Raw genomic sequence first — 13,050 nt, forward strand, 5'->3', positions numbered from 1 at the left:
CATTAATATATATATATATATATATATACATTGCAAGTTAACCTGCACAAATTATTAAATGTACACTTTTCTCCGTATCTGTCTGTATTTCCAAAAAAATATGTTTTCGAGTCTCAGCATCACCACCATGTTATTCCTGATAAACCATTAACTTTTTTTTCTTTCAGAACACCATACAGTAAAGGCTGTTAAATCTGTTTTCAGGTATAAAGTGAAATATTATTATGATTTTATTAAAAGTGACTCACAAGGACTTAATATTCCTACAAACAAAAATCACTTAAATCACAATAGTTTCAACCGGAAGAAAAAGTCTCATATTGTGTGGAAACATTTCTTCTTCGCATCCTTCCTTAACTCTCTGAAAGCAGATGTTTGTTGCTGTGTTTTCCTGGAATCAACTTTTATTGGAAACCCTGTTGCGCGGGATGCAGCGTTAACAGCGAGGACAGAGATGCAGCGTCCTCCTTCAGTTCATGGAGATGAAAGCTGTTGCCAGGGGCCGGGCACAGCAGGGCTGTGATCTGAGCAGCCAAGTGATGGAGCTAACGGGGGGGCATTATTCTCATAAACTGCAGAATCTGAGCTCTGCACAGGAAAACAAAATCCAAGCGACAGCCGGTTCTTCCTCTTATCGTCCCTCAAATTGAGATGTTGCTGGCCATCATGACCAGGCCTCCCTCCATTTTTTTCTTAGAAGTTTTAGCTTAAAAACTTCTGTTCATAATTTAGAACCAAACTCTTACAATAATGTTGAAAAAGTAGTTGGAACAACTTCATTTTAAGCAGTAATCAACTTAAAAACATTTCATTGCAGAGGAAAAGCTAATTGAGCTAACTCAATGCTGTTTGTAGTTTGAAGGTAATCTCTTAATAAGTTGCCATAACTCAAAAAAGATTTTTGGTGAGCCTAGACATTAGCTTTTAGAGTGTAGACCTTTTGAGATTTTTTTATTAGAAAATATAGGAAAACACCTGGAGAAAACCTAGTGACAGATTTTCTGTGAAAGTACAGGTTATCAAAAAGAATACAAACATCTCAGGATGAAAAAGCATTGCCATACATGTTGAAGACACAAATAAAGCTGTTGAGAGAGCTTTTCATCATCAGGGCCAACGCTGGTGTCGATGTGCTGAAAACAAAAACACTTGATCACTGCAGCAGAATTAAAGTAATATTTTTTCGACAGCTAGCAATCAGTATATAGCTGCTACTATTACCTTCGTGTTTCACACTTTCTTAAGACATCCACGAACACAGAGTCGACATATGTCCCGATTTTCTTCTCTGTCTCTGTCATCTCACAGTCAGACTGTGTATTTGTACTGTCTGACATTATCTGACTATCTGTTGGACTCTCAGGTAAGACGACCATTTCATCTGGTGTGTTGGACATTAGTGTCTCCACTGTGTTCTTCTGTCCTTTCAGCTGGGTATCTCTAATTCCTGGTATCTGATTAACAGATTATACAACAAGCTACGTTCACATCTTTAGAGATATCTTTTGTGACATTTTCTTTCTTTCTCATGAAATGTTTAATAAACAATCTTAGTTCAAGAACAATGGCGAACTGAAAAATAATGATGCAAAATTAAGCTTATTTTCAGACATTTTACTACGTATTTCACATTTGTAAGACTAAAGCTGATAAACCTGCTAAAATGTGTAAAAAAATTAAACATCACATGAAAAACCTACAGCAAAAGCCCATGACATGTTGTAGTTCCATCAATTGATTGACTCCATCTGTGTGCTGTAGTTCAAATTTGAATTTTTTTATTTTCTAATACTGGAAACACGTCTTTTCCTGGATAGTTTGAAATGGCAAAATAAACAATATATTGCACAGACCCTGCGTTATAATGCTAGTTTGGGCTGGAATAACAAAACAGCATCAGGACAATAGAGAGTGAATATGGTGGAGAGGATGTTTGTAATCTGTTCGTTACAGAAACAGGGTTATTCCCTGGTGCGGGGCAGTAGCACAGTTTAAAACTGTCAGTTTAGCACAACCGAAGAGGCGAAGAGCACGGCGATCACGTCTCCAGACTTGAGAGAGGCTGAAATCTATCTGGATTCTTACAAGAAGTGAATATTACAAAGAGCAAATCTGTGCAAATTTTCATTCATATTCAATCAAAGGCTAATAAAACCACAGACACTCAACAGACGACTCTCTCCGAGCACTTACAAGCTGCAATGTCAAAAACAATTGTATTAATACAAACATAAAAAAGTCACTAGTCAGAAAGTGCTATGAGTGTTAAAGTCCAAGCTATTCAGGTAACACAATCTCCACCCAATACAAAATCTCCTCTGTGGTCTGCGGAGGTGGAGAGTGGAGCACAGATAAATGGTTACTGATGAGTTTCTAGTCATCGCAGCCCAGCAGCTCCATGCGAAGAGCGATGCGCTCGTGCCACTCCCAGGGGACGACTCGAACATATCGGGCGTAGAACGGAGGCTCAAATAGATTCTTCTTGTGGGTGTTGTTGTCGATGTTGCCTTGGAAAAGCTGCAAATAAATGTTAAAGGTATAGTTAAAGCAAAAATGTTACTTATTGAGCAACGGTTATTCTGTATGTTCAATTCAGCTTTGTACAATTTTCCAATGAAAAACAATTCTGATGACTCACTAATATAAGTCTAAATTGCATTGGACACAACCATGATGATGGACAACCTTGACAACCTTCTACAATCCAGTCTGTGCTGTAGCCACCGTTTGTTTGGTCCATGTCTCATTTACCAACATGGAGGAGGTGCATTTTTGACCAATACTGCAGCCAGCCACCGGGGTGTGATTGAGACACTGGCTTCACCTTTGGGGAGTCGTCATGTCCTCCATGTTTATATAGCCAAACCAATAACGTACTTCAGGTGAAGGCGTCCACCAAGCATCTAGCTGACTAACTGTCCTCAGAGGTTGTTGATCAAACTGAGTTGAGCTGCTTTTCAAATTGACAAACTAGATTCTACTCCCCCCATCCAGACGTTCAGAGCATTCAGAGCCCCGGGCAGCGTCGTTATGTCATGAGCCTACAAGCTCTGTGCTCTGTAGAAACATCAAAGCTTGTTTCACAGTACTTTATAGGATCATATGGGTCCAACACACTGTAATTAAAATATCCTAATGAAGGAAAGACGAAACTATTTACTCATGAAGATGGGGCCTTTCACCAGCAAGAGACAGAACTAGATGTCATTGTGAAGGTAAAGATGGAAACAGAGAGGGAAGCTGGCGGACTGATAATTGTTTATGACTGTTTGGACCTTTTTTATGGTTATGGTTTTATGGTTAATGCAAAATCACCTCAGAAAAACAAGATTTACATAGACACACAGGACATGAACAGTCTGCTGTATTAGAAAAAGACATTTCAGGGATTTATACACGTCTGACCTTATCATTGCCGGTGATCTCGTCCTTCACCGTATTCCACGACTCTCCATCGTTACTGTAAGCAATTTGAAACACCGACACAAACTGCACCACCCCAAAGTCCTTCGCCCCCTGAGTGATGATGCCTGTGAGACGCGTCGTCTTCTCCAGATCAACCTGAGTGAAGGAACAAACAAAACAGTGACTCTCTGCAACACCTGCTGGAGTCAAAAGACATTTTCACCAATGATGACAATTAACTAACTAAGGTTTTCCTCACCTGGATCCACTCTGAGCGATTGTTGTGTACAGGGGACCAGGCATTGGTCTTTCCCTGCTTGTCCAGTCGGGCAAACTGAGGGTGCCACGTGAAGGTGTCGATGCCCCACGTGCGGTACGAGCTGGTGGCCGAAAGCTGCCCGTCTGAGATGAGGCGAGACTTCATCCCCAGAGGCTCTGAACAACCTGCCGTGTTTGAATAGACTGTGAATCCGAAGCAGGTGGAGAGACAGAGGGAGGGCAAGCAGCAGAAGAATGAGAAAGAGTGGAGAAGAGGAGGGAACGACAAATGAATACACCCGAAGAAAAGACAAAACAGCTTCCACCAGCATTTAAAGAAGAGTTAAAGAAGACTGATCAAGAGGATTTTTACACCCACCAATAAGAAAAACAAAGAAATAGAAGAAAAATGAATAATAAGACGTGCACAGAGTAGAAACACATGCAATAAAGTGTGTACACATTTAACATGTTTCTCTGAATGGTGTAATTGTCCGAGACAAAGGACTGAGGTGGACAAAACTCCATATATATGTGTTTCTGTCTGTGAGTGGCAGTTTTCTGTGGCTTCCCACATAGGTTTGTTTATACTTTACATTTTCTATGTGGTCAAACCCCGGGGACATGTTACGCAGTTTAAATAAACTGACTGTCATTTTGCTTGGAGGGAGACAGTAAGAATAATCCAACACAGTGAAACAAGAAACAGAGGGGGAGGTTTTCCTCACTTCTCCTGACTGCAGGAATTAAAAAGTAATATTTGTTATCTTTGCTCAGAATGGAAACTTCACATCCATCCCATTTGTGTTTAAGCTGCTTTTATGATCTGCAAAGTTCCTTAACTCTCTATGTGCGTCACAGTTGTTTTCAGCCGGATGTTTTCAATGTGTTTACCATTGAGTTCACAGCCGACCAGCTCCATGCGCAGCGTGCACGCCCTGCGGCACACCACAGGGATGATGCGAATGTACTGGGCCACGATTGGAGGGTCGAAAAGGTTTGTTTTCGTGCCATCGTTGTCTATGTTGCCAACAAAAACCTGCAGGACACAGACACAGGAAATGAGGTTAGTAAGCTGAAAACACATAAATGCTCTGCTGGTACAGTGAGCGTTTAACACATCCTCAGTAACTTCTGATTATTGCAAAGTAAAGTCGAACCTTGTCTCTCCGTTGGCCGTCTACTCTGTGTGTGGTGAAACTATTCCCATCAAAGCTGCTCGCCACCTTGAAGGCCTTGATGTACTCCGCAGTGCCAATGCGACTGGCGCCCTGAGTGATGATGCCCGTCAGACGCATCTTCTTCTGCATATTAATCTGAGGTCAACAGCAAAAGTGTTTGTGAACCAAAAAAATATGGGAAAATAACTCGAACATCCATTAAAAAAGGTTTCGCATTAATACTACGGATAAGAGCGGCACTGCAGCAGAACCTCCCAGCTTCTCTCTGCCACAAAGTTTCAGGTAATGTTTTCAGTCTGGCGTCTCTCACCTCGATCCAGGGATTCCTGTCATGGGTGGCTGACGTCCAGGCGTTGACGAGGCCATGGTTGTTTAGACGCGCCAGCTCCGGGCCCCAGCGCTGAAGTCCCAGAATGCCGTAGTGCACAGAGGAGGCAGAAATCTGGGACTCCACGATTGTACCTCCCTCCATCCCCAGCAGAGAAATGCAACCTGGGACATAACAACAAAGGAGCGTAACCAACTACATCTAATTGTTCTTCCACCTCTCCACTTGAAACCAAAGCTATCATTGATTATTAATCAATCATTATCCAAAGATAATCATTTGAGTGATGGGGATTTATTGCAAATTATTCCAGTTTTTCCAATAAAAAGAAAATAATATTTCTTGTTTCTTCAAATATAGTAATGTTATCATTATTCAAGATTATCTCATGAACATTTAATTTGAATATGTATTAAATGAGCTAATAGATCATGATTTGGACATTCACAAGTGAAGATTGTATTAAAATGTTGAATTGGCCTTGCAGCACAATTTATTGACTTTTTAAGTAGGTTTTAAGGAAATGGAGCTGACGAACATATTTAAGGAAGTATGTCTGAAGGAATAGTACAATGAATACAGAACTGAACATATATATCAGAGCAGGTGAACATACGTTGCTGGCACTGCTTTCCGACGTACGGTGAGGGGCACTGGCAGGTGTAGTCTCCATCCAGATCTCTGCACACACCTCCATTCTTACAAGGCTGCTTGGCACAGTCATTCACATCTGGAAGAAAAATAAAGACTTTTTTATTTTTAAGAACTTTGACGTTTATGGGATCTGGATGATGATAATAATAATGAACTGAGTGAGCTCTGTGGTTCATATTCACACCAGTGGGTGGTGCTAAATGTTTGACTGAGAGTTTCCTCTCGAGACGTAATAAGAAGCTGCTGTTTTGTGAACTCATTAAGTCTACAGAGAAGGACTAACAGATGTCTGTGTCAGAGAAGAACAAGACTGCATTATATACAATATGCCAACTCACATTCTCTACCATTACTGACAATAACTCCTCAATTCATTTACTTTCCATTATGTTACAAACTGTTTATTCTAATCAATGTTGTAAATACTCTTTGGGGCATGGCAGTGGCTCAGAGAGCACCCCCCACCTGGACCAGAGGACTAATCAGTGCAACTGAGGGCTGTGAGCTGACTGATCCTCTCAAAAGGCATCAGCCGATTTGAGGGTTAAGGATGTCACACCTTGTTAAGCCCTAAGAGACAAATTGTGATTTGTGAATATGTGCTATAAAATTTGATTGATTGAAATTCTATATATCCTCTATATTTTATATCTATATCTTAGCCGCACAGGGACAAGGGACAAGATGAGAAACAGGATTCACTGGGCCGACGTTGGGCAGGTGTTGTATTCAAAGGTCCCTTTATCTGTTGAGATATAAACCACATCATGGATGTATCATAAGATAACGAGTAGAGAGGGAACCGTAACTTTTCAGGGTTTCATTTAGGTATTAAAACAAAATTGGCTTCACCTCATTGCTGCATTTTAAAGATTTGTGTTCAACCCACTGGGCTCTTCAGGAAACATCTTTTATTCCAGCTGAGAGTGAAAGTAGTCAGTAAATGTTGGATCGAAAGTTTTCCAGTATTTTCCTGTTTTCCTCAGTAGCCATAGCAACAAAAGTCTCATCACTTCCTGTTTCCCACCCTGAACGAGGGAACTATGAAACACTCCCCAAGCTCCACAAGGTGGTGTAGTTTCACAACATGTTTATCTAAACTTTCCAATACAAAGCAACACTCACTCTTTTTTACTTCAGACAGAACCAGAGAGAAGAGTCAAACCAACAGCTGATAATTCAAACAATAAATTAATCAATTTGACTGACTCTGTGCAGATGAGTTTTTGAGAGACACAAGGTGGCAGTGTAGAACCTGTAGATAATTTGATAATGATACATTTAGAGTCATATGATTTGGTCAATAACAATACAAGAGCACAAGCGACCGAGTCTATTAATGCATGTATGTTTGAATACGGGGTTTATTACAGAGCTGCTGTTTGTGTCTGATTGTCACCCATAGATATATTATGACAATATCTGGATAATATATGTACAGTATATATATCCATCTGTATATATTTATCATTTAGCTTCTGTATGCAAAGTTATGACATAGTTAAAAAATATAAGCATTCCAATGACGTGCTTGACAGTGTTAATGTCAGTAGTTGTCGTGCTTCATTTTACCTGTTGTACTGACTGAAGAAACCAGACTAAAGCAGATGTCAGATTGACGTAACGCCACATGGGTCTGTTTAATTCTTGTTCCCACTAACACTAAGAGGATTGCTCAAACTTAGACACAAATGCCTGTATGGCAGTGACAACACTGGCACAGCACTGCTAATAACACTAACAAACAAATGATCCGACCGTGAAATGGCCTTCGTTCTTTAAACCCCAGCTCGCACCGGCATCATGCAGGCTTGACTGAACATATCTTTTTGCTCACTGGGACCACTTTCCACGTGTTTTGGCAGAAAACCTGACATGAAATTCAAGCCAAGAAAGCGTGAATTAATGAAATATGTATCCATACCTTGATGATTTGCAAATGAAATGCAACGGTTGCTGTTTTATCCTTTGAGACTCTAAAGTAGCTTCCATACATTCGTCTATACCGCTTATTCTAGGGTTGCAGCAGGAGCAGGTTGAGTAGAACCTGGACAGATAGTTAGCGTATCACTGGGCCGACACAAACACACACATTCACAACTTCAGTCAATTTAGAGTTTCCAGTCACCCAAACTGCATGTTTTTGTACTGTGGAACGAAGCCGGGGTAAAAGAAAACCCATAGAGACACTGGAGAGATCATGCAACTCCACACAGAAGTACCCCGTCCAAAATGTGAACCCTCTTGCTGAGAGGCGACACTGCTGAGCATCACATTTAACTTAAATATAAGGGACAGATTCTACCCCATTCCAGCACCTCCACACCAGTCCAGCCTATGACGTCTGAGTCAAAATTAGAAAATGACTGGGAGTGAATGACCGGGCTGCAAAAACACTGCAATTGGTGGTCAGACCGTGGGCTTTGGGAGGGTGAGCTCATGTTCACAAGCATGAAGTTATATTTTCAAACTATAATTCTCTCCTTTCGGCCAGAAGGAGTTTTGCCCTCAGCCGTCATGCACACGAAGCTGAGAGTAAACACTTTTCTTACTCCAGAGGATTTTGATAATGACATTCACACTTGTTGAACATAATCCACTATTTCCTCCCTTCTCTCAATCTTTTAAGTCACTAATAAACCAAAAACCCCAAAAGCCAATTCAGTCATTATTATAAGAGGATTTTTTATTATCAAATTCTTCATCTGATTTGGTGGAACTAAAGCACAAACAGGTTCAGTGTTGAAGGTTTGTGGGAGGCATTTGCATGCTAAGAGACTCAAAGTGCTCCAACTTACTAATTAGCCAAACAGAGTGAGCGCAGAGGCCACTGAATGAGACCCATTCATGAAACTGCTGAGCTGACAGCTCTTCTCTTCCCCTGCTGATGCTGTGACAGTATGGAACAACCTCACGTGTTCACACGGACAAATACTGACTTCATTTTATCACTTTTTGTAGAATCCATCAATATTGAGAATTGCCAAAGTAAAATTTATGACAAAGGGGAAAAAGGGACAGCTCAAGGTAATGAATGACAACCACAACAAACTTACTGATCTGGCAGTGCGCTCCCTCAAAGCTTGGCTGGCACTTGCAGACGTACTCATTGAAAACATCTCCTCGTCTGGTCGGAGCAATGACCTCGCACAGCCCATCGTTTTTACAGGGATTCGGGCTGCAGGGTCCTGACAGGAGGTGGGAGGAAGCAGATTTGTTTCAGTGCATAATGAATTATTAATTATTAGTTTAAATTAGTTTAAGTTTCACTTCTTCTTCTTCTCCCCACCTGTCTCTGTAAGGTTACAGGTGTCTCCGCCAAATCCATCCGCACAGATGCAGATGAAGGGATCCTCTCCGACATCTGTCACACATGTTCCTCCATTGTGGCAATGGTTCACCTCACAGTAGTTGCCTGCGTAAAAAAGGTATGATATGAAATTAGCTCAACAAACTGTGCAGCTTCAAATACACATGTAGTAAATTTGCATGTAGTACAGTACATGTTCATGTGTATTTAACAATGCAATTTAATATTACAGACACAAGTTTCTCAAAGTCTTGGGGAAACTCGGGGGGGGGGGAGAGATGGATCTACTTCTTCTTGTTGCTACAGTATCAGACTGTTGGTAACAACTGTGGCTGCAGAGCTGAGTCACGGATCCTGCTCCAGATCAGAAAGAATAAGGCAGGAACATCCAGAGGGAGCGGCAGGACACAGATTCATGAGTCACACTACAACTGCCACAATGAATAATCTTTGTATTTTTTATATTACTTTGTTCCTTAACCAGTGTGTTGACTCATCAGGTGCCACGTCAGCCATCATTCAACCTCCTACTTGACTTAGCTGATCTTTCTCTGGTGTCAAGTACAAACCTGGAGGAAATTAGTGAAAGCTGAAGAGCTTCACCTTCAGTAGAATGTTGCCCCACAACTTTAATTTTGTTGCTGTAACTGTTTTCATACCAGAACACATTGAACCGCTGTCAAACCATTTGGAACGAGGCAAACAGGTTGTGCTAGTAAAGCTTATTATGTGGTTTGAGAAAAAATGGTAACAGTGCAGTTTAATGTGGAAGAATCCATTGTGAATAAATGTTAAAATGGAATAGTAGAAATGTAAAGTTGTGTTTCTGTTTAAAGTTATTTAAATCTAAGTTTGTTTTCTCCAACTTTCTATTTCTGAGAGCAAGGTGACAATCATGTCTTGTTTTGACCAACAGCTCAAAGCTCCAAGATAATCTATGTGTTTTCACATGAGTCAGAGAAGAGCAGCACATTCTCAGAATGAAGAGGAGCTCAGGAAGGTTTCCATAGTTTGAAAAACTAATCCGTCATCTCATCTATTATCAAAGAGTTGCTGATCACTAGAGATATTGTCCAACTTCGTCCTGTGTTCTAAAATGTGGATATTAATTATCTTTTTGAAAACACTAAACATGTTGACAAATCTAAACAACAGATTTTTATGCAACCACCACTGACAGCAGAACGTGTCTGCGTGCAGGATTAAGAGCTTGCAGGATTATCCAGGTTGCACAGAAGCATGCAGCTCTTTTGGGAATGAGCAGTTACACAACATGACAGCAGCAAACCTGACTGACAGGTGAGTAGTAAACAAAACAACAGAACGTGTGTAAACAACATGGCAGCAGGAAAACAGAACCCTCCTTCTGTAAAAACACTTCAAACAGTTCAAACTGATTTTTCTGGGTTATTTTAAGTGCGTCTGGTGAGCTGCATATTTCTTTCTTGAACTATAAAGTTTGCTGAGCGGACAGGTGGTTCATGTTGGCTCCAACAAGACCACATATGGTGTTAGTCTCCTCACCATTTGCACCACCTCTTCAAGTATAACAACACGTAACAATATCACCTGGAAATACAACTTCAACTGATCTATCATTAACAGAACAAATGTCCAGAAATGTAAATATATTTCACAAACTGCTCTGTTCAGTGGGTGGTGCATAGAAGAAACTATAGGCTCTTGTTTACTACTGCAAGTAACCTGACACAACTCTGTAATGACAGAGTCTCACGTGTAATACCAGGCTAGCCTCACATTTAATCACCCGGTTTAACATAACAGTAATACACTGGCATCTTAGGATGTATGCTAGGTTGTACAAATGACATATTAACTGCATGGGCTCAGGAAAAACTGCACGTTAATGACTGAATCCTGCATGTTGAAAATATCAATTGGTGAGTGGAAAATGTTCAAATTCTTTATTATTATTATTAAGGATGGGCGGTACAACAACATCAGTAATTATTGCAATATAACTTCCATTACTCGTAATAAAACAAAGGTTCATTCCATATCACTGTAATGCTCATTCATTGTGCAGGAGCAGAGAGGAGGTACAACACATAATTCATCTACCTCAGATTTGTGTTTGTGTCTATCTGTCCATAGAGAAGTTTCAAACCACAGTTTCACTCAGAAGCTGATTCATTGTTTATTTGTGACATAGTTTTTGACCATTTAGCGCAAGTCAGTAGTTTGAATGAGCAACATGTTGAACTCAATCTTTAAAACCTCCACATTCCCCATCACTGACCCTGACACACACACACACACACGCACACGCACGCACACACACACACACACACACACACACACACACACACACACACACACACATCTGCAGCCCTGTACACTGGTTTTAATAACTTTACACTGGAGCAACATCATAAAATGACAGGAGGTGGAAACAGATCACAGGAGGCAGAGTTCAGGGGAAACAGAAGAGTGGGAGAGGCGTGTTGAGATGAAGCTACAACGACACGAGCAGACAAACAGACAAAGAGTTGAGAAACAGACTCACCTCTGACTGAACACAGGCAGACGAGGAGACAAGCTGCAGTGAGAATCACTGTGGACACACTTCCGGGACGCCTCATCGCTGCTTGTTGACTTTGTCTGTCAAGATGTGTTGATCTAGTGCTGCCTTAAAGTGCTGTGGGAAACCCCGGTGTTCAGGAGTTAGAGTGAAGGAGCGAGGGAGCTGCGATTTATCAAAACACCCAAGTTAAAGACCCGTGACGTCATGTGAGGGGCGGAGCCGAGGCAGAGCATCGGGAGACACGTTTCCCAGAATTGTTAATGTTTAATTCATGTTTTATTTCGCCTCCATGTTGTTCTGGTCACTTCTCTACTAACTATTCTTTATGTGTTTGTTTATGTATTGCACTGGATTAACTGTATCACATATTATTATTTTATATTTATATTTACCTGCATATTTGTGACTGTACAACTAAGTTAGTAGAATAGAATAGAATGCCTTTAATGTCATCACACAATGAAGCATGGCGAAACTACAGCAGCTACCACTGAAAGGTGCATTTAGTAAAAAAAAGTAATAAAATATAAGATAAGATGAGATAAAGTCAGATAATTACTTTTTTCTTTGAGTATAAGTGAGAAATCAAGATGTTCAGGTTATCATCATAGAAAACATGGACTTATTACATCATATATCGTTATCTTATATTTATATTTACTTGCATACATTTGACTATACTACTAAGTTAAGATGAGATAAAGCAAGATAATTACTTTTTGTCTGAGTTAAAGTCAGAAATCAAGATGTTCAGGTTATTATCACAGAAAGTTTGAGAGGCTTGTACAGGTTAAGTGTTGCCATGTCTGCTCAACAATTATTTGAGATAGTATTCAAACTTGTCACTAGTTATTTTGCTAATTGAGGTGTTCATTTGTGACAGCTCTATAACAGTGGCCAGTTTCTGCATGGAGAGAAAATGTAACTGCCATGTAGCCTGTAGCGTTCACAGGGGCTCAACAACAAGTTTCATCCTGTGTTACTAAATATCCTGTTAGGTGTGCCGGCTGCTGAATTAGCCACATGGAATAGAGACATCTTTTCCCACCAAACACCAAGTGAACATGATGAAAATTAAACATTTTAGTGAATTAGAAACACATTTAAATTCACACTGAAGAGAACATAGCAGCCATATTTTATTCACACGTTTAATTGGTGCGATCTGGATTCAGGCTGGATTATTTTTTCTTCTGTTTTCACGGAGCTCCTGGACAAAATGAAAATTTCACCATTTGTACATTATACATTACTAACACTCTGTCGCCATCAGCTGGATCCCACTGTAACTTCAACATGGGGTTAGTCAAAAACATTGAATTCTTCATTTTACAAAATGCAAATCAGTCTTTTTTTATCAGATGATCCA

At 40.3% G+C, this 13,050-nt stretch overlaps 1 protein-coding gene across 2 annotated transcripts; it reads right to left on the reverse strand.

Annotated features, from left to right (window-relative positions):
* Nucleotides 1-934: 934 nt before the first annotated feature.
* Nucleotides 935-11,889, reverse strand: LOC109637208 (lactadherin-like). Of its 2 annotated transcripts, none has more exons than XM_069525840.1 (10): nt 11,664-11,889; nt 9,116-9,241; nt 8,883-9,014; nt 5,789-5,902; nt 5,155-5,336; nt 4,824-4,979; nt 4,558-4,702; nt 3,665-3,849; nt 3,406-3,561; nt 935-2,517 (listed from the first exon to the last, which is right to left on the reverse strand). In XM_069525840.1, exons 1-10 carry the CDS (start codon nt 11,737-11,739, stop codon nt 2,374-2,376), a joined length of 1,416 nt encoding a protein of 471 aa, XP_069381941.1. In that variant the 5' UTR covers nt 11,740-11,889; the 3' UTR covers nt 935-2,373. The 2 variants fall into 2 exon arrangements, with proteins under 2 accessions (XP_069381941.1, XP_069381940.1); XM_069525839.1 differs by having other exon boundaries at nt 1,757-2,517; nt 3,665-3,867; nt 11,664-11,887.
* Nucleotides 11,890-13,050: the final 1,161 nt, after the last annotated feature.

Source organism: Paralichthys olivaceus, chromosome 1 (genome assembly GCF_024713975.1).
Source record: "Paralichthys olivaceus isolate ysfri-2021 chromosome 1, ASM2471397v2, whole genome shotgun sequence".
Taxonomy (NCBI): Eukaryota; Metazoa; Chordata; class Actinopteri; order Pleuronectiformes; family Paralichthyidae; genus Paralichthys; species Paralichthys olivaceus.